At 43.5% G+C, this 17,173-nt stretch overlaps 1 protein-coding gene across 1 annotated transcript in view; it reads left to right on the forward strand.

Moving 5' to 3' along the window:
* LOC135522885 (sodium channel protein type 4 subunit alpha-like) overlaps positions 1 to 17,173 on the forward strand; it is a 194,370-nt gene that overhangs the window by 53,702 nt on the left and 123,495 nt on the right. The window contains exons 12-13 of the mRNA XM_064949549.1: positions 12,422 to 12,542; positions 12,939 to 13,177. Of these exons, the coding sequence (XP_064805621.1) occupies positions 12,422 to 12,542; positions 12,939 to 13,177 (360 nt within the window). The remainder of the gene's footprint in view (positions 1 to 12,421; positions 12,543 to 12,938; positions 13,178 to 17,173) is intronic.

Genomic DNA, 17,173 nt, shown 5'->3' on the forward strand with positions numbered 1-17,173 from the left:
ATGTGCTTATTTTTGGTCTGGATAGCTACTGTACATATCTTACATATCCCATGATATTATGCTGCTCTGCATGACCTCAAGAAAAATATCTAGGCCTCCCAGGTAGCGCAGTGGTCTAAGGCACTGCACCGCAGTGCCAGCTGTGCCACCAGAGATTCTGGGTTTGAGCTCAGGCTCTGTCGCAGCGGGCCGCGACCGGCGCACAATTGGCCCAGTGTTGTCTGGGTTGGGGAGGGTTTGGCTGGCAGGGATATCCTTGTCTCATCGTGCACTAGTGAATCCTGTGCTAGGCTGGGTGCAGTGCATGCTGACCAGGTCGCCAGGTGTACGGTGTTTCCTCCGACACATTGGTGCGGCTGTCTTCCGGGTTGGATACGCATTGTGTCAACAAGCGATGCGGCTTGGTTGGGTTGTGTTTCGGAGGACGCATGGCTCTCGACCTTCGCCTCTCCAGAGTCCCTATGGGAGTTGCAGCGATGAGACAAGACTGTTACTACTACCAACTGGGGAGAAAAAAACTAAACTAAAGAAATAAAAAAATATCTAAACTAGGGCCCTATTTGGATACTTTCAACGGCATCCTTCCTTTTACCACAAACCTAAATCAAATCATTTGATTTGAATTTGAATTTGACCTGAATAAAGGTGGAGGGAAATATGCATTAAGAAAGCATTACAACTTGATCGTTAATGAAAGTCTTCAACACCAACTGATGTCCAACCCCCACGGAAATGTATTTAGCATAAAGAAAAAATCAACATAATAATCCGTCAGTTTAAGAGATATCCGTTGTTTTGCATTGGATGCATCTCAATACACCTCATCTGTCTATGTAAAACTGAGGTGAAAGGTAAGAGAGCGATGTTTGTCAGACCATGAGACACCCAGAAAATTGTCTTCTCACAAAATCTTCTGTAGCGTCTGAACGGTTTGGCCTAAAAACATGTATGACCCCTCTATGGAAAGATGATCACAGGAACAAATATGATACTCTCAGGTTTTACTCTACGACCCCCACAAGGATCAAGGGACTTGTCTGATGTCGATACAGCAGATCTGCCAACTTCTGTGTAGCATCCGTACAGTTTTGGCTACACACTAATATGACCCCTCTGTGTAAAGGTGAGACTCTCAGGAAGGAAGCCCACAGGCCTCACAAGACCCGCCCCCAGCACCAGTTTAAAAAATGTATGGAAGGATACAGTACCAGTCAAAAGTTTGGACACACCTACTGATTTCTTTATTTGAATATTTTCTACATTGTAAAGACATCAAAACTATGAAATAACATATGGAATCATGTAGTAACCAAAAAAGTGTTAAACAAATCAAAATATGTTTTATATTTCAGGTTCTTCATAGTAGACACCCTTTCCCTAGATGACTTTCCCTCTGCGTCTCACAAAGACACGGCGGTTGGAACCAAAAATCTCAGATTTGGACTCATCAGACCAAGATTTCCACCGGTCTAATGTTCATTGCTCGTGTTTCTTAGCCCAAGCAAGTCTCTTCTTATTGGTGTGTTTTATAGTGGTTTCTTTGCAGTAATTCGACCAAGAAGGCCTGATTCCCGCAGTCTTCTCTGAACAGTTGATGTTGACGTGTGTCTGTTACTTGAACTCTGAAGCATTTATTTGGGCTTCAATTTCTGAGTCTGGTAACTCTAATGAACTTATCCTCTGCAGCAGTCCATCATTTATGTCCAAATACCTCCTTTTTGTTCACGTGTTTAGTTCACAAATCCAAATTCACAAGGCGCAGGCACTTAGTCCAGACAAAAAGTCAAAAAGTTCCATTAAAGTTCGTAAAAACATGTCAAACGATGTATAGAATCCATCTTTAGGATGTTTTTATCATAACTCTTCAATAATATTCCAACTGGACAATTCCTTTATCTTTGGAAATGAAAAGGAACGTAGCTCACTCTCACGGCCGCGCGCATAACTTGGCGTTCTGCTAGACCTCTTAGTCAAACAGCTCTTATTCACTCTCCCTCCACAGTAGAAGCCTGAAACAAGGTTTTAAAGACTGTTGACATCTAGTGGAAGCCGTAGGAAGTACAATCGGACCAAATTTACACTGTTTCTTGGATAGCCAAAGACTTGAAAACCTACAAAACTCAGATTTCCCACTTCCTGGTTGGATATTCTTCTCAGGTTTTTGCCTGCCATATGAGTTCTGTTATACTCACAGACATAATTCAAACAGTTTTAGAAACTTCAGAGTGTTTTCTATCCAAATCTACTAATAATATGCATATCTTCTCTTCTCAGCCTGAGTGGCAGGCAGTTTACTCTGGACACACTTTTCATCCGAACATGAATATAGCGCCCCCAGCCATAAGAAGTTAAAGTACTGACGGGCTGTCTTTAGCTGTTTTGCCATAATATGGACTTGGTCTTTTACTAAATAGGGCTATCTTCTGTATACCACCCCTACCTTGTGACAACACAACTGATTGGCTCAAATGCATTAAGAAGGAAAGAAATTCCACAAATGAACTTTTAACAATGCACACCTGTTAGTTTAAATGCATTCCAGGTGACTACCTTGTGAAGCTGGTTGAGAGAATGCCAAGAGTGTACAAAGCTGTCATCAAGGCAAAAGGTGTCTACTTTGAAGAATCTGAATTCTATCTAAATTCTCACATATATTTTGATATGTTTAACACTTTTTTGTTAAACAAAACTATGTGTTATTTCATAGTCTTGATGTCTTCACTATTATTCTTTTTTTATTTAATTTTTATTTATTTCACCTTTATTTAACCAGGTAGGCTAGTTGAGAACAAGTTCTCATTTGCAACTGCGACCTGGCCAAGATAAAGCATAGCAGTGTAAACAGACAACACAGAGTTATACATGGAGTAAACAATTAACAAGTCAATAACACAGTAGAAAAAAAGGGAGTCTATATACATTGTGTGCAAAAGGCATGAGGAGGTAGGCGAATAATTACAGTTTTGCAGATTAACACTGGAGTGATAAATGATCAGATGGTCATGTACAGGTAGAGATATTGGTGTGCTAAAGAGCAGAAAAGTAAATAAATAAAAACAGTATGGGGATGAGGTAGGTAAAAATGGGTGGGCTATTTACCGATAGACTATGTACAGCTGCAGCGAGATTCTTCAGTGTAGAAAATAGCAAAAATGAAGAAAAACCCTTGAATGAGTATATGAGTATATGTGTCCAATCTTTTGACTGGTACTGCATATCAAGACTGTATATTGACAAAAATAACAGGTTCAATACATGTAAAAAATACAAAAAATACAAAAATAAAACTATCCTTATCCTTCTTATATCTCTCAGATAGACACTTCAGAACAAACTTCCTTTAGATTTTTTTTGGGGGGGACTATCTGTTCCATGTAGTGAATATGTTATTCAATTAGTTTTTATGGGCTAATAGCAGTAAGGCTGAAATATATTTTTTGATCAAATTATTTTTGTATATATTTCAAGGGTCTTAAAATTCAAAATCAAATAGCAAAATGACCCCCGGCTTAAACATAGCTTAGACTTAAATGGTTCTGAGTTATTCATCCACAGTTATTATTCAGAGTAATCCATAACATCGCACCTTCTAACTCCAGTGCACAACAATTTGTCACAATTCAACATTTTATTGATTGACTTCCTGCAATTTCTTACAATGAGGGATGTTTTTTTTAAAGGAAATAACAGTAAGTGATAGAAGAAATTACAGGTTCAAATCTATTTTTCCCCTCATCTGTAGTCATTTGTGTGGTCTGGCAGTAGACTGTCAGATAGGTAGGTTACCTAGCAGGGGGACCCAGGCTGGGAACAGCAAGACCACACACAGGACAGCCAGCCACAGCCAGGGGATTTGGCCAGTAAATCTCATTGACGCAGGGGACCCTCTTGTTTTATCTGGCTCTTCAGAGAGTGCGAGTGTGTGTGTGGGCACAAATAAAGAACATTATGCTCCTCTCTCAGAGGGAACAGACTGCTCTCAGAACAGACTGATATCAGAACAGACTGCTCTCAGATATCAGAACAGACTGCTCTCAGAACAGACTTCTCTCAGAACAGACTGACTGATATCAGAACAGACTCAGAACAGACTCAGAACAGCTCTCAGAACAGACTCAGAACAGACTGATATCAGAACAGACTGATATCAGAACAGACTGCTCTCAGAACAGACTGATATCAGAACAGACTGCTCTCAGAACAGACTGCTCTCAGAACAGACTGATATCAGAACAGACTGATATCAGAACAGAGACTCAGAACAGACTGATATCAGAACAGACTGGTATCAGAACAGACTGATATCAGAACAGACTGATATCAGAACAGACTACTGAACAGACTTTTTGTCAGAACTCATTTTGCATTCTAACCCTATCTCCATTACTGATCCTTTTTGATATCTATTTTTCATTCTCTCTCTCTCTCTCTCACACACACACACACACACACACACACACACACACACACACACACACACACACACACACACACACACACACACACACACACACACACACACACACACACACACACACACACACACACACACACACAGAGCCAGATAAAACAGGGTCTCCTGGGTCAATGAGATTTACTGGCCAAATCCCCTGGCTGTGGCTGGCTGTGTTTCTTCCCTGCCTAGGTCCTCCTTAGGTGACCTACCTATCTGCCTGTCTATTGCCAGACCAGGTATCATGTACAGTGCCTTTGGAAAGTATTCAGACCCCTTGACTTTTTCCACATTTTGTTACTTTACAGCCTTATTCAATAATGTGACTTCCGCGCCGACAGAGATGGCCGCCTCGCTTCGCGTTCCTAGGAAACTATGCAGTTTTTTGTTTTTTTACGTGTTATTTCTTACATTAGTACCCCAGGTCATCTTAGGTTTCATTACATACAGTCGAGAAGAACTACTGTATATAAGATCAGCGTCAACTCACCATCAGTACGACCAAGAATATGTTTTTCGCGACGCGGATCCTGTGTTCTGCCTTACAAACAGGACAACGGAATGGATCGCATGCAGCGACCCAAAAACGACTCCGAAAAAGAGGGAAACGTGGCGGTATTCTGGTCAGACTACGGAGACGGGCACATCGTGCCCCACTTCCTAGCATTCTTCTTGCCAATGTCCAGTCTCTTGACAACAAGGTTGATGAAATCCGAGCAAGGGTAGCATTCCAGAGGGACATCAGAGACTGTAACGTTCTGTGCTTCACGGAAACATGGCTCACTGGAGAGACGCTATCCGAAGCGGTGCAGCCAACGGGTTTCTCCACGCATCGCGCCGACAGAAACAAACACCTTTCTGGTAAGAAGAGGGGTGGGGGTGTATGCCTTATGGCTAACGAGGCATGGTGCGATGAAAGAAACATACAGGAACTCAAATCCTTCTGTTCACCTGATTTAGAATTCCTCACAATCAAATATAGACCGCATTATCTACCAAGAGAATTCTCTTCGATTATAATCACAGCCGTATATATCCCCCCCCAAGCAGACACATCGATGGCTCTGAACGAACTTTATTTAACTCTTTGCAAACTGGAAACCATTTATCCGGAGGCTGCAGTCATTGTTGTTGGGAATTTAACAAGGCTAATCTGAAAACAAGACTCCCTAAATTTTATCAGCATATCGATTGCGCAACCAGGGGCGGAAAAACCTTGGATCACTGTTACTCTAACTTCCGCGACGCATATAAGGCCCTGCCCCGCCCCCCTTTCGGAAAAGCTGACCACGACTCCATTTTGCTGATACCTGCCTACAGACAAAAGTTTAAAAAAGAAGCTCCCACGCTGAGTTCTGTCCAACGCTGGTCCGACCAAGCTGACTCCACACTCCAAGACTGCTTCCACCACGTGGACTGGGACATGTTTCGTATTGCGTCAAATAACAACATTGACGAATACGCTGATTCGGTGTCCGAGTTCATTAGAACTTGCGTTGAAGATGTCGTTCCCATAGCAACGATTAAAACATTCCCTAACCAGAAACCTTGGATTGATGGCAGCATTCGCCTGAAACTGAAAGCGCGAACCACTGCTTTCAATCAGGGCAAGGTGTCTGGTAACATGACTGAATACAAACAATGCAGCTATTCCTCCGTAAGGCTATCAAACAAGCTAAGCGTCAGTACAGAGACAAAGTAGAATCCCAATTCAACGGCTCAGACACAAGAGGCATGTGGCAGGGTCTACAGTCAATCACGGACTACAGGAAGAAATCCAGCCCAGTCACGGACCAGGATGTCTTGCTCCCAGGCAGACTAAATAACTTTTTTGCCCACTTTGAGGACAATACAGTGCCACTGACACTGCCTACAACAGAAAAATGCGGTCTCTCCTTCACTGCAGCCGAGGTGAGTAAAACATTTAAACGTGTTAACCCTCGCAAGGCTGCAAGCCCAGACGGCATCCCCAGCCGCGCCCTCAGAGCATGTGCAGACCAGCTGCCTGTTGTGTTTACGGACATATTCAATCAATCCCTATACCAGTCTGCTGTTCCCACATGCTTCAAGAGGGCCACCATTGTTCCTGTTCCCAAGAAAGCTAAGGTAACTGAGCTAAACGACTACCGCCCCGTAGCACTCACTTCCATCATCATGAAGTGCTTTGAGAGACTAGATAAGGGCCATATCACCTCCACCCTACCTGACACCCTAGACCCACTCCAATTTGCTTACCGCTCAAATAGGTCCACAGACGATGCAATCTCAACCACACTGCACACTGCCCTAACCCATCTGGACAAGAGGAATACCTATGTGAGAATGCTGTTCATCGACTACAGCTCGGCATTCAACACCATAATACCCTCCAAGCTCATCATTAAGCTCGAGACCCTGGGTCTCGACCCCGCCCTGTGCAACTGGGTACTGGACTTCCTGACGGGCCGCCCCCAGGTGGTGAGGGTAGGTAACAACATCTCCTCCCCGCTGATCCTCAACACTGGGGCCCCACAAGGGTGCGTTCTGAGCCCTCTCCTGTACTCCCTGTTCACCCACGACTGCGTGGCCACGCACGCCTCCAACTCAATCATCAAGTTTGCGGACGACACAACAGTGGTAGGCTTGATTACCAACAACGACGAGACTGCCTACAGGGAGGAGGTGAGGGCCCTCGGAGTGTGGTGTCAGGAAAATAACCTCACACTCAACGTCAACAAAACTAAGGAGATGATTGTGGACTTCAGGAAACAGCAGAGGGAACACCCCCTATCCACATCGATGGAACAGTAGTGGAGAGAGTAGCAAGTTTTAAGTTCCTCGGCATACACATCACAGACAAACTGAATTGGTCCACTCACACAGACAGCATCGTGAAGAAGGCGCAGCAGCGCCTCTTCAACCTCAGGAGGCTGAAGAAATTCGGCTTGTCACCAAAGCACTCACAAACTTCTACAGATGCACAATCGAGAGCATCCTGGCGGGCTGTATCACCGCCTGGTACGGCAACTGCTCCACCCTCAACCGTAAGGCTCTCCAGAGGATAGTGAGGTCTGCACAACGCATCACCGGGGGCAAACTACCTGCCCTCCAGGACACCTACACCACCCGATGTTACAGGAAGGCCATAAAGATCATCAAGGACATCAACCACCCGAGCCACTGCCTGTTCACCCCGCTATCATCCAGAAGGCGAGGTCAGTACAGGTGCATCAAAGCTGGGACCGAGAGACTGAAAAACAGCTTCTATCTCAAGGCTATCAGACTGTTAAACAGCCACCACTAACATTGAGTGGCTGCTGCCAACACACTGACACAACTCCAGCCACTTTAATAATGGGAATTGATGGGAAATGATGTAAACATATCACTAGCCACTTTAAACAATGCTACCTTATATAATGTTACTTACCCTACATTATTCATCTCATATGCATATGTATATACTGTACTCTATATCATCGACTGCATCCTTATGTAATACATGTATCACTAGCCACTTTAACTATGCCACTTTGTTTACATACTCATCTCATATGTATATACTGTACTCGATACCATCTACTGTATCTTGCCTATGCTGCTCTGTACCATCACTCATTCATATATCCTTATGTACATATTCTTTATCCCCTTACACTGTGTATAAGACAGTAGTTTAGGAATTGTTAGTTAGATTACTTGTTGGTTATTACTGCATTGTCGGAACTAGAAGCACAAGCATTTCGCTACACTCGCATTAACATCTGCTAACCATGTGTATGTGACAAATAAAATTTGATTTGATTTGTTTAAATTGTTTTTTCCCTCATCAATCTGCACACAATACCCCATAGCGACAAAGCAAAAACAAGTTTTTAGAAAATGTTTGCAAATGTATTAAAAATATAAACTATCTGTTTACTCAGTACTTTTTTGAAACACCTTTGGCAGATGATTATAGCATAGAGTCTTCTTGGGTATGAAACACAAGCTTGGCACACCTGTATTTGTGGAGTTTCTCCCATTCTTCTCTGCAGATGCTCAAGCTCTGTCAAGGTGGATGGGGAGCGTTGCTGCACAGCTTTTTGCAGGTCTCTCCAGAGATGTTGAACCGTGTTCAAGTCCGGGCTCTGGCTGGGCCACTCAAGAACATTCAGAGACTTGTCACCCAAACCACTCTTGCGTTGTCTAGGCTGTGTACTCAGGGTCGTTGTCCTGTTGGAAGGTAAACTGTCGCCCAAGTCTGAGGTCCTAAGTGCTCTGGAGCAGATTTTCATCAAGGATCGCTCTGTACTTTGCTCCGTTTATCTTTCCCTCAATCCAGACTCGACTCCCAGTCCCTGCTGCTGAAAAACATCCCCACAGTATGATGCTGCCACCACGTGATTCACTGTAGGGATGGTGCCAGGATTCCTCCAGACGTGACGCTTGGTATTCAGGTCAAAGAGTTCAATCTTGGTTTCATCAGACCAGAGAATCTTGTTTCTCATGGTCTGACAGACTTAAGGTGCCCTTTGGCAAAATCCAAGCGGGCTGTCATGTGCCCATTTCTGTGTAGTTGCTTCTGTCAGGCCACTCTACCATAAAGGCCTAATTGGTAGAGTGCTGCAGAGATGGTTGTCCTTCTGGAATGTTCTACCATCTCCACAGTGGAACTCTAGAGCTCTGTCAGAGTGACCATCGGGTTCTTGGTCACCTCCCAGACCAAGGCCTTTCTCCCCCGCTTGCTCAGTTTGGCCGGGCAGCCAGCTCTTGGAAGAGTCTCAGTGATTCCAAACTTCGACAAAATTCTGTTTCGGAGCTTTATGGACAATTCGTTCGACCTCATGGCTTGTTTTTTTCTCTGACATTCACTGTAGACTGTGGGACATTAAATAGACAGGTGTGTTTCTTTCCAAATCATGTCCAATCAATTGAATTTACCACTGGTGGACTCCAATCCCATTGTAGAAACATCTCAAGTATGATCAATGGAAACAGGATCCACCTGAGCTAATTTTCGAATACGTGTGTACATAAGGATGTTTTCTATTTGTAATAAATCTGCAAACATTTCTAAAAACCTGTTTTTGCTTTGTCATGGTGGGGTATTGTATGTAGATTGCTGAGGACATTTAAAAACGTAACAAAATGTGGAAAATGTCAAGGGGTCTGAATACTTTCCGAATGCACTATAAACAAATGATGAAAGGAAAGATACAAATCAAATCAAAAGATTCTATTTCAAGGACTACCAATAATTTCTATTTACCCCAAACTAAAGAACAAGCACAGTTCATTGATCCTTTTGAGATTGACCACTCTTTTTTTTAGCATAATCAACATTTCCCGCATATCATGTTTGCAAACTTAACCAATCAACTCACTATTACCACATAAAACAGTCAAATCATCACAATGTTATCTCATAAAACTGACCAATCACCGCACTAGAAAAGAGGGCTTGCAATTTCAACCAATCACATCACCTTTACCACATAATAGAGTTCAATCAAGCCACATGTTAACAAACTCTTTCCCCCGTCAGCAATTTTTTGGGAGAAATTGAACAAAATCATTGCATATTGCCATGCAAAATGTCAGATTTACCACAGCAAAACCATTTTTTTGTTGTTGCAAATACCACAAAAAATGACACCAAAATCCTGGAGGAACTAATAACCAGAGTTATTGTCCTCTGGAGGACAATACAGTAATAATAAACCTCTGTGTTGCTTTTACACCAGGATGCTCTTAAGTCGGCTAATACAGATTTTTCTCTGTCTGTCTGTGTGTGTGTGTGTGTGTGTGTGTGTGTGTGTGTGTGTGTGTGTGTGTGTGTGTGTGTGTGTGTGTGTGTGTGTGTGTGTGTGTGTGTGTGTGTGTGTGTGTGTGTGTGTGTGTGTGTGTGTGTAAAATAAAATAAAATTGTATTGATTGCGTACACATATATTTTAAAGAATGTTATCGCAGGTGAAGTGAAATGCTTATGTTTCTAGCTCAAGCAGTGCAGTAATAGTAATATAGTAGTAATAGTAAGACAATAAAAAACAATACACACAAATCCCCAAAAATACAAATAAAGAAATTAAGAAATATCAGAACGAGGAATGTCAGACTCCGGAATATAAATATACTGCATATAATGGTGTGTATAGACATTATGAAGAGCTTATGAATAGACAGGTGTGTACGGCAGTAGTTATATAGCACGAGCCTTGAATAGAATACAGTATATACATATGATATACTGTCTTGTGCGTGCTTGTGTGCTGCACAGACGCCCAGTAGTCTTGAAAATGCAACCATGGCAACCCACAGTGGAGACAAATGCTAAACGAGCATTTGTGGCAGTTTTGGTGGAGGGGCCTGCTGCTCTCCTTTCACCAGGGAGAGATGGTGAATGGTCCGGTGGTGGATTCCCTACTTGCCAAACAGTGAGTGGGTGGTTTTATGTGAGCCCTGAGACTGGGGATGTGCGTCACGCATGCCTGCCAGCCTGACTACCTGGGACAGCAATGAGATGCTATGTAATCATAGAGGGAGTCGGATTTGTGTCGGGAAGGCTTTGATTGGACTCAATATAACCCCTGTCATTCACACATTCAGCTGGAAGGAAATGTGTATCTTGTTATATTTGCGGTAAGAGGTGGACTGCTGTTATTCTGCAGAATAAGAAAGATGTAGGATGTTTGGAGGAAAATTACAATAGATCCTCCCTTAATCCTCCCTTAGCAAAATAAATAACTACATTTGAATCTAATTTACAATGTTTGACATTCATATTTGAAATCCCGGTGTAATACTGTATCAATCTGAAGTGTAGAGAACACTACTAATACTAGGTATAGGGATATCACATGGCACTAGGGATGATATGTGTGTGTGTTGTGTGTTTGTATGTTGTGGTGGATGAATCTGAATTAGTTGGGTAACATAGATAAATAAGATATTTTATTTACATAATATGCTTATGTGAGGTACTTGTCATTAGAATGTATCCCTTTGCACTATAGTGTTGGCAGTTGCACTTTTCCCTTCTCAGCTAGGGCTCAGTCATTTGGGGCCCAGAGAGGGGAGAGGTCAGACTTGTCTTTTACATGTCTCTGGTGCTATGCAGAATATCAGAAAGGGAAGAGGACAGGATGGAACATTGTCTTCATGTGTGAATGTATCTGTTAAACCATGTGAAGGGATGCCGTGATTAAGGAGGAACCAATTAATTGACTCCACAATGTCTGTGCACAAGTCACTCCCCTCAGTGAGCTTGCCCAGGAGTGGGGAGAAGAGGAGTTTTACTTGAGACGAGAGTAGATATAGTTGACAATTGAGTTATGCCTTGGATGAGGTAATGTTTTTGGTACTATGAAGTACCAGGAATGAGATTAGAACCTCGTTTTAGAGACCAAACTCAGTGATAATTTATAGCGAATACAATCTGGTTAAGGGATACTCTTTTCTCAAGAAAAAGGCCCTTTGTGAAGAGTTCCTAAGATCTGTGGTTCGTCATGTAAGTTGAGAGGGGTGTATCTTTGCTATAAAAGATCTCAGTTGCCATTATGTTGGGACTCTCAAAAATTCATTATAGATAGTGAGTTGTTGAAAGTCAAAGGGCTATGGTAAAGCTCATATTATTAAAGATGAAGTTTAAGTATAACTCTGACTGGTGTGTGGTTTGTAACTCTTCTCATTTGGTAATACAGGAAATTTCCACGACGATGTGTATGTATGTTTCTCTGTGTGTGTGTGTGTCTTAGATAAATGTCATCAACCTGCCTCTGTCCTGAATCATGCCTCTGCCATTGACCCGACATAAATTGAAAGACCTGTCTGTGGATTCAATGTGAGATAAAGTACATATTGAAGCTGACTTATATGCCTCTCCTCGCCAAAATGGCCAACTTTCCTGACCAATATGGCTGCCTATATTGTCCAATATGGATTCCTCTCCTCACCAATATGGCTGCCTTTCCTCACCAATATATATATCAACTGTTCTTTCTCCTCCAGAGGCCTAACTCCAGCACAGAGCTGAGCAACATGCTGCTCCCTCGCCAGGTATCCAGACAAGAACACGCACGCAGGGACCGAGCTCTGAGCGCCGCCAGTTACCTCACCGACGCCTTGGAGGGTAAGGTCCTCTGTCCTCTGCTGTTCGCCCCACTGCCTCATTGAGGGGCAAATTGTGTGAGCCCAGGAGCTCCTTTTATCTGCTGTTTACCCCTCTATGAGGATTGAGGCTGACGGTGTCCTCAAATGTGCACGGGCCGTGCCTGTGGACTAGATAGAGGGTGACTGTGCGGCAGAAGCCACATTGCAAAGTTACACCGACAGATAAAAACATTAGGAGAGTCATGATCACACATTAGGCCCTACCACCTCATCCTCAGTGACTTGCTATCAATCTTCATCAAACTCCCTCATTACACATGCATGCACCCAAGCTAGGCCCCACCCACATCTGGCAAAGGCATACTGTGATAACCTCCCTGAAGAAACTGTACTCTTCCACCCCCCCCCCTCCTAGAACTGGAGGAGTCTCATCAGAAGTGCCACCCCTGCTGGTATGAGTTTGCCCACAAGTACCTGATCTGGGAAAGCAGTCCACGTTGGCTTCGGTTGAAGGCACTGGTCAAGGTGATGGTGATGGATCCCTTCCTGGACCTAGCCATTACCATCTGCATCGTGCTCAACACCCTGTTCATGGCCATGGAGCACTACCCCATGACCGACGAATTCAACGGCATGCTGTCCATAGGCAACCTGGTAAGTGGAGAGAAGAGGGCACAAAGGAATCTCTTGGAGAAACATTTTTGTGTACATTTTTACCCACCATTTTTGTTGGAGGACCACAAACGTTTAGGGCCTAGAGGTTTACCCTAGTCAGGTCAGTTACTCAGAGGAAAAAAAACTCTTTGCTCCACTATTGTCCTAACCAACTGTGCTATTTTGTTAGTTTTTTCTCATTATTTGAAAACTCATTTTGTACATCATGTTTTTGCTACCGTCTCTTATGACCAAAAAGAACTTCTGGACATTAGAACAGCGATTACTCACCTCGAACTGGACAAAGATTATTTCTTTAATGAGTCCGACGCAATGGATATACTGCTTTGTCAAGACAAGGCCCAAATCCCCATCATCCACATGAAGAAAAGATGGAGAAAAAGGGGAAGGAGGGCAGGGTTCCTTGTAAGAATTTGCCGATGAGTAGGTAAACCACCACTACCCTCTGTATTACTGGCCAATCATTGGGGAACAAACTGGACGATCTATGATTAAGACTATCCTACCAACGATACATTAAAAACCGTAATATCATATGCTTCACCTAGACGTGGCTAAACGACAACACTGATAATATAGAGCTGGCTGGCTTCTCAATGCATCGGCAGGACAGAGCAGCTACGTCTGGTGAGACAAGGGCGGGGGTGTCTGTCTATTGTCAAGAACTGCTGGTGCGCGATGTCTAATATTAAAGAAGTCTTGAGGTATTGCTCGCCTGAGGTAGAATACCTCATGATAAGCTGTAGACCACATTATTTACCAAGAGAGTTCTTATCTTTATTATTTGTAGCCGTCTCTTTACCACGACAAACAGATACTGGCACCAAGATCGCACTCAACCAGCTGTGTAAGGCCATGAGCAACCAAGAAAATGCTCATCCAAAATCAACGCTCCTAGTGGGGACTTTAATGCAGGCAAACTTAAATTTGACCTAATTTCTACCAGCATGTCACATGTGCAACCAGAGGAAGAAAACTCTAGACCACCTTTACTCCACACACAGAGATGCATATAAGGCTCTCCCTCGTCCTCCAATTGGCAAATATATCCGTAATTATATCCTCCTGATTCCTGCTTACAAGCAAATTTATTTTACTAGGCAAGTAAGTTAAGAACAAATTCCTATTTTCAATGACAGCCTAGGAACAGAACGACAGATTTATACCTTGTCAGCTCTGGGATTTGAACTTGCAACCTTTCGGTTACTAGTCCAATGCTCTAACCACTAGGCTACCCTGCCGCCCCAGAAGTGGTCCGGATGCTAAGCTACAGGGCTGTTTTGCTAGCACAGAATGGAATATGTTCTGGGATTCATCTAATGCCATTGAGGAGTATACCACCTCAGTGACTGGCTTCATCAATAATTGATTCGACAACGTCGTCCCCACAGTGACCATACGTACATATCCCAACCAGAAACCATGGATTACAGACAACATCCGCACTGAGAGAAAGCCCAAAGCTGCAGCTTTCAAGGAGCAGAACACTAATCCCTACGCTAATAAGAAATCCCTCTATACCCTCAGACGAACCATCAAACAGGCAAAGCATCAATACAGAACTAAGATTGAATCCTACTACATCGGCTCTATCACATGTGGCAGGGCTTGAAAATATTAAGAACTACAAATGGAGACCCAGCCGCGAGCTGCCCAGTGACACAAGCCTACTAGATGAACAAAATGCCTTTTATGCTTGCTTCTAGGAAAGCAACACTGAAGCATGCATGAGAGCACAAGCTGTTCAGGACAACTGTGTGATCACACTCTCCATACCTGATGTGTGCAAGACCTTTAAACAGGTCAACATTCACAAAGCCGTGGGGTCAGACAGATTACCAGGACGTGCACTCAAAGCATGCGCGGATCAACTGACAAGTGTCTTCACTGACATTTTCAACCTCTCCCTGACCGAGTCTGTAATACCTACATGTTTCAAGCAGACCACCATAGTTCCCAAGAATGCCTTGGTAACCTGCCTAAATGACTACCACCCGTAGCACTCACATCTGTAGCCGTGAAGTGCTTCGAAAGGCTAGTCATGACTCACATCAACACCGTCATGCCGGAAACACTAGACTGGACATTAGAACAGCGATTACTCACCTCAAACTGGACAAAGATTCTTTGCCTAGTGGTTAGAGCGGTGGACTAGCAACCGGAAGGTTGAAAGTTCAAACCCCCGAGCTGACAAGGTACAAATCTGTCGTTCTGCCCCTGAACAGGCAGTTAACCCACTGTTCCTAGGCCGTCATTGAAAATAAGAATTTGTTCTTAACTGACTTGCCTAGTTAAATAAAGGTAAAATAAAAATAAAAATATATATAATTCGCATACTGCTCCAACAGATCCACAGATGACGCAATCTCAATCGCACTCCATGCTGCCCTTCCCCACCTGGACAAAAGGAACACCTATGAGAGAATGCTGTTCATGATTACAGCTCAGCATTCAACACCATAGTACACAAAGCATAGTACACAAAGCTCATCACAAAGATAAGGACCCTGGGACTAAACACTCCCTCTGCAACTGGATCCTGGATCCTGGATTTCCTGACAGACCGCCCCCAGGTGGTAAGTGTAGGCAACAACACATCTGTCAACAACACATCTGGGATAAGTGCTTATTCCCCTCCAGTACTCCCTATTCACCCACAACTGCGGGCCAAGCACAACTCCAACACCATTGTTAAGTTTGCTGACGAGTGTTAGGCCTGAACACCGACAACGATGAGACAGCTTATAGGGAGGAGGTCAGAACTATCATGGTCCAAACACACCAAGATAGCTGTGAAGAGGGTACGACAACACTTTTTCCCCCTCAGGAGACTGAAAAGATTTGGCATGGGTCCCCAGATCTTCAAAAAGTTCTACAGCTGCACCATCGAGAGTTTGCTGACCGGTTGCATCACCGCCTGGTATGGCAACTGCTCGGCATCTGACTGTAAGGCGCTTCAGAGGGTAGTGTGTACGGCCCAGTATATCACTGGGGCCAAGCTTCCTGACATCCAGGACCTATATCAGTCGGTGTCAGAGGAAGGCCCAACGACTCCAGTCACCCAAGTCATAGACTGTTCTCTCTGTTCTTCCGCACGGCAAGTGGTAGTGGAGCGCCAAGTCTAGAACCAAAAGGCTCCTTAACAGAGACTACTGAACAATTCATCAAATGGCCGTCCGGACTATTTGCATTGCTGCTACTCGCTGTTTATTATCTATGCATAGTCACTTTACAAATATTACCTCGACTAACCTGTACCCCCGCACACTGACTCAGTACCGGTACCCCCTCTACATAGCCTCGTTATTGTTATGTAATTTTCTTGTGTTACTTTTAGATTAAAATATATATATATATTTGGAAATATTTTCTTAACTCTATTTCTTAAACTGCATTGTTGGATAAGGGCTTGGAAGTAAGCATTTCACTGTAAGGTCTACATCTTCAGCGCATGTGACAAATAAAATGTGATTTGACTTGATTTGATATTGTCATTGAGATTCACACCCAAACCTAAATGAACCCCAAGCATCTACCCCTTATGCACTTGTGGAGACCTGGGAGGAATAGTTAGGTACAAGTAGTATGTTAGTAGCATCTGATTGGCTGACTGATTGGCTCACTGAATTTTCACAGTATCAAACCTCCATAGAGCGTAGGGGATAATAACCGTGAAATGACCTGTTAATCACACATCAACAGACATCATTCACAACAATGAGTTTACAATCACATTATGAAGTCAATATGGTGTTTCGATTCATTACAATTCACTGGAACCAGTTATGTGTGTTTGTATGATATATGCTGGTTCTCTATAGTGCTGGGTATGGGCCCTGGTCTGAAGTCCAGCACTATATAGGGAATAGGGTGCCATTTGGGACACAGCCATGGTATTGTTGGTGTTATGTAATTGGTTGTGTGGTACCAGGAGTAGTCCCACAAGGAAGTCATTTCAGGCCAACGGTGTCAAAA

Source organism: Oncorhynchus masou, chromosome 30 (genome assembly GCF_036934945.1).
Source record: "Oncorhynchus masou masou isolate Uvic2021 chromosome 30, UVic_Omas_1.1, whole genome shotgun sequence".
Taxonomy (NCBI): domain Eukaryota; kingdom Metazoa; phylum Chordata; class Actinopteri; order Salmoniformes; family Salmonidae; genus Oncorhynchus; species Oncorhynchus masou.